This window comes from Belonocnema kinseyi, chromosome 7 (assembly GCF_010883055.1).
Source record: "Belonocnema kinseyi isolate 2016_QV_RU_SX_M_011 chromosome 7, B_treatae_v1, whole genome shotgun sequence".
Taxonomy (NCBI): Eukaryota; Metazoa; Arthropoda; class Insecta; order Hymenoptera; family Cynipidae; genus Belonocnema; species Belonocnema kinseyi.
The window spans coordinates 49,729,057-49,734,235 of record NC_046663.1 but is presented as its reverse complement, the minus strand read 5'-3'; the positions used below and the strand labels follow the sequence as shown (position 1 = coordinate 49,734,235).

The 5,179-nt window shown below is 32.6% G+C and overlaps 2 protein-coding genes across 2 annotated transcripts in view; one reads left to right on the top strand and one right to left on the bottom strand.

Moving 5' to 3' along the window:
* The window catches only part of LOC117177046 (39S ribosomal protein L38, mitochondrial), a 31,637-nt gene extending 29,445 nt beyond the window's left edge, over positions 1–2,192 (top strand). Inside the window, exon 7 of the mRNA XM_033367510.1 lies at positions 2,092–2,192. The gene's annotated coding sequence lies outside the window, so the exon portion shown is untranslated. The remainder of the gene's footprint in view (positions 1–2,091) is intronic.
* Positions 1–5,179, bottom strand: part of LOC117176451 — a 25,036-nt gene that overhangs the window by 1,847 nt on the left and 18,010 nt on the right. The window contains exon 8 of the mRNA XM_033366692.1: positions 1,084–1,346. Coding sequence (XP_033222583.1) covers positions 1,084–1,346 — 263 coding nt within the window. The remainder of the gene's footprint in view (positions 1–1,083; positions 1,347–5,179) is intronic.

Genomic DNA, 5,179 nt, shown 5'->3' with positions numbered 1-5,179 from the left:
ACGCCTGAAACAAAGACCTTGGCTATTAATGGACTCAAGTGGGGAACCTTACATAACGACTTCGTGAGGTTCTTCGCTTGGGGTGATTGCTAGAGAGATTGAACGTGTCATTTACTTGAATAGCACGAGAATTCTGGATCAATCTGAAAAATCTCTATCCCTTCCACACACTACTCCTTTCCCCTGCCGAGTGAGTCACGCCTACCCCGAAAGGGAAATGGCTTAATGGTGTAGTGTAAACAAGGAGTTGCTTAGACACGTACGTTATAGTGGTCGATGACTTTCTCACCATCACTCACCATAATCGATGATGCTTCACATTCAAGAAATTTTAAACATTATTTACAAGAATTTACTGCAATGAATTGTATATTAAACTCTTCAAAATTGCTTCAAGATTTCAAATATATAGAAATTCATAAAGACATTAACTTTCAAAGATTATATTTATATATTTTTCGCATTAGTGTTCATACACTGGTGACTGTTCAGCCACTGGATCACTCACCCTATTTTGTTGAAAATTCGTCTCTTGCTTGAAAGTTCAAATATTTGGTAAAAAATGTTTTTTGTTCGAAAATTCAAGTATGTTTTGAGAGGAGGAATACATTCTTTTAAATACAATGAATGTAAATACTACAATGAGTTCAATCATTAAATTTTCAACAAAAAATATTAATTTTCCAGCAAGTAGATTAATGTTATACAAAAAAAACATGAACTTCCAACAAAATACATTAATTTGCAACACAATTGTTGAATTTTAAAGCTAAAAGGATGAATTTTATACTAAGTGATTAATTTTCTATTAATTTGTAGCTGAATTTCTAAACGAAAAAGATGATGGACGGCCTCTTAACTTAATTTGATCATTAAAATTAAGTACACTGTAACCTGGATTTGTGCACGTTTTCGGGCACGACCCGCAGTGGCTTTCAACACAAATCGAAGAACTTCGAACATACACAGACTGGGCCGCATGAATAATTTGTTGGATTTGGAGAAAAGCAATTCTAGGAACGCAATAATCGAGTTTACTTAAATCCAGGTTCCAGTGTATTTAAATTTAATTTTTTTACCGACCGTCAGTTTCAACTGGCTGTAGCTCTATCACTGGTTTTTTCTCTCCAGTAATGTTATTTTTTTCTGTCTTTTCTTTTTCTTCAGATTCTTTTTTCTCGCTTTTCTTATCTTCAACCATAATAAGCATATCTGCTATATTCTGCAAGGCTGCTCTGATATTCATTAATAGTTTTCCTCGAACTTTCCTCATTTCGTTGCTATCTTTGTGACGCTTTTTCTGATCTTTTGTCTGCTTCCGCATTTCTTTCTCATTCTTTTCGTACCTAATTCACATTTCAGATTATAACTTTAATCCAAGAGATTATCAAGTTTAGTGCTTACCCGAGTAAAAATGCTTCGACTTGAGTTCGACTTGAATTTCCCCCAATCAAGACATGCTGAAGTCGAAAAGTTCGACTTGAGCATGTCTCATTTTTGAGACGGATTCAGACTTAAATTTATTTATTCTGAATTTTTTAATTAAAAATGACTAATAATTACAAATTCTTCATTCATCAATTTTAATCTCATTTATGAGAAGAAAAAGGTTCGACCACCTTAGCCAAGATAAGGTGCATCTTGAGACAAGTAAACGCCGTTTTATCTGTCGTGGCCATAAAAGTAAGACGAAGGTCTATGCCTCTACTCAGTTTTGAGACGCATCTAGACATTGATGTTTTGAAGACGAATTCAAGACATAACCAAGTCGATCTCAAGTCGAAGCATTTTTACTCGGATAGACCAGGGTAACCGCTAGACGGGGAAACCAGGAAATAACTGGTAATTTTTTGAGACCGTGAAATGACAGTGAATTATTCTTTTGATTGGGAATTTATCAATTTTTAGAAGAAAAATCTATTCAGTCACATGAAATATCACAAATTTTATATCACATGATGATATAATGCAATTTAAAATAATATTTCTATCTTTTTTCTTTTTTGAAAGACTTAAATAAAGTTCGATTTCAATCTTTCATACTCAACTCTCCCTTACGCTCATTCTCCTCTTCGTTATCTGCCTATCTAGCATGGAAAACCCTCTCACTAGCAGTGCTATCGCCAACATAGCCGTTAAAGTCATGAGAGGAAAGCTCAAGCCCTAACGCAACACCAACGCGAGAACACCTTTGGTAGGCATTATTATTTGGTAGTTATTATTAGTATTTATATAATTTCAGATAAATATTCTTCATTAAAAAAATTAAAAGTTCGTTTTTTTGGTTGAAAAATAAGATAGTTTATTAAAAACTTGTTTTTTCTTTGGATGAAAAGGAATTTTTTGTTGTCCAAAATTTAACTATTTTGTTGAAAATTGATTACTTTTTACATTCTCATCATTCATGATTGAGAAAGTATTAGAATTGTCCGCAATTTGACACCACAGTTTTTCAACGAATCTCCACGTTTCGAGACCCCCTGAATCCGAAAATAAAGTTTTTACGATGGCGTCTGTCTGTCTGTCTGCCCGTCCGTCCGTGAATTTTTTTCTTGACTCATTCTTCTCTTGTTTTTTCTTCATATCATGCATTGTTTGGCTTAAAATGTTGAATTTCGGTTCATTTAAAAAATGTTGAAAATGCTATAACGCTAAAAAATGTCTTTCTATCAAAAAAAGTAATTAGGATAAATTGTTTGTTCATTTTAATACTATAAATATACGTACACAGAATTTTCAAATTCAGAAAAAAGTAGTCTCAACAATTTTCAAAATGCGCTCACTTTCATGCGCTCATTTTGAAAATAAACCGAAATTCAAAATTATAAGCCAAAAAACGCACGATATCTAAAAAAAGTCAGGAGAAGGAGTCAAGAAAAAAGTCAAGAATGAAAAATCTAAAATTCCATTTTATGGTCAAACTATGTAGGGTACGAAAAAGGGTGAACTAACAAAAATTGTAATCCCAAAAAAGATCTACAATTTCGTTAACAATTGCTTCTGGATAGGACGCGTACTTTTTGTTTCATTCGTGAAAAATAGCATTGAAAATCAAAAATAAAAAATTTGTCGAAAAATGAGGAAAGTTACGAAAAAGTCGGCTGCCCTCTTGGCGGGCACGTTATCATTGCACACTGCGCGCGCGGCTCGCAAGTTTAAGCGCGCGTAGGGCGCGCAACAGTTGAATCTCGCGCTCGATAATGGGTTAACTCGCGCTTTGCGCTCGGACATGATTACACCTCGCGCTTCGCGCTCGGTTATTTTTTCTTTGCATTTGGAATTCTTAAATGAAACTTTTTCAAAAAGATCTCTTTTAGACGGCAGTATTCTTATGCGTCTTCATATTCTAAAGAAATTTGTAAACAGGTTTTGTTGAATCTTTCTTTTCTCGTGACTTTCGTCGTTTTGCCACATATTTGTTTTATATTTTCAATGTTATTTTCCACGAATAAAAAAAAGGTACGCGTCCTATCAATAAGTGATACTTAATGAAATTGTAGATCTTTTCTGGTCTAAGAATTTTGGTTAATTCATCTTTTTTCGTATCCTACATAGTTTTACCACAAAATGAAATTTTTTATTTTTCATTATTTTTTGTGCAATAAAAATTTGAAATTGCGGTTTTCCAAGAAAATTCAAAAATTTATTATGATAATCTTGTAGGCCTTTCAAAAAGCAATCTTTTTCTTCCCTTGACTTTTTTCATATAGTTTTCATATTATTCCTTTTATAGAAAAAAGTCATTAGGATAAATTGTTTGTCTTTCTTAATACTATAAATATCCATACATAGAATTTTAAAATTCAGAAAAAAGTGGTCTCAAAAATTTTCAAAGTGCGCTCACTTTTTACATTTTTATAAAAAATGGCTAGTTAACGAACTCGTCCATTCTTTTTAGGACTTGATTTTCGGATTCAGGGGGTCTCGAAACATGGAGATCCGTTGAAAAACTGTAATGTCAAATTTCGGACAATTCTAATACTTTCTCAATCATAAATGATGAGAACGTAAAAAAAGATTTAACAAAACCTGTTTACAAATGTCTGTCGAAAATCGAGCGAGCAGCGCGAGTTTCACGATGAGAGCGTGTACCTCAAAGTCTAGACAGCTTTAAGAAACTTAATCTTTGATTATACTTAAATAAGTAGACAATTCAGAATGTCAAGATGCATATAAATACTGCCATCTAAAAGAGCTCTTTTTGATCAAGTTTTATTCAAGCATTTTAAATGCGCTCAAACTTGCGAGCCGCGGGCGCGGCGCGCGAGGAACACGTGCCCACGCATCGGGCAGACTTTTTGTTGAATGTTATTATTTTTTTAAACTGTTAATGTAACTATTATTCCAGTTTAATATTCCATAATTCTAGTTAAACATTCATCCCTTTGGCTGCACATTCATTTTTTACTAAAAATTTTATTATTTAATTTTCGATTGAAAAATTATATTTTTTAGTTGAAAATACGTCTTTTTTGTTGTAGATTTATAATTTTTTAGTTGAAAATTCATCTGTTAGGTTGATAATTAATTTTTCTAAGTAATTTTTATTTGAAAATTAATTGAAAATTCAGTAGATCGTTAAAAATTAATGTATTTTGTTGAAAAATTGTGGTTTTGGGTAAAAAATTAATCTTTTTGTTTTAAAGTTAATCATATTGTTTAGAAATTAATCTTTTCGGTTCAAAATTTAAGTATTAATGTTTATAAAGGTGTGTAGAGAATCAACGTGATGAATTAAAATAAAGCAAAGTTTGCGCTTTGCAGTAAATATCAGTATCTTACTTTTAGTTGCCCGGGAAAATGGAAAAACTTTACTGGTAAAAAACAGGAAATAACCGTGAATTTGAAATCGCCCGCCGTATAGAAAACCTGTGAATCTAAATTCTTTGATTGAAAAGTGTTAAAATCTTTTATTTGATGCGTGTAAATTATTCAGCGTCTAAATACAAAAAAATAGAATAACAAATGTTTGTTACGTAGTGCAGAATGTATGAGAGGTGGGGTAATAAGGGACGTAATAAGAAATGAGAGCGGAAGTGATGAGAATGCTGAGGAAAGTTATGGTAAATTATGGGAATGAGGAAGGGAAAGTAGGGGAAGTGATGGAAAATTATGGTAAATGAGGGAGGGGGAGTATAGGAATTGATTGGGTAATTGTGATGAAAGGTAGGGGAAGTGA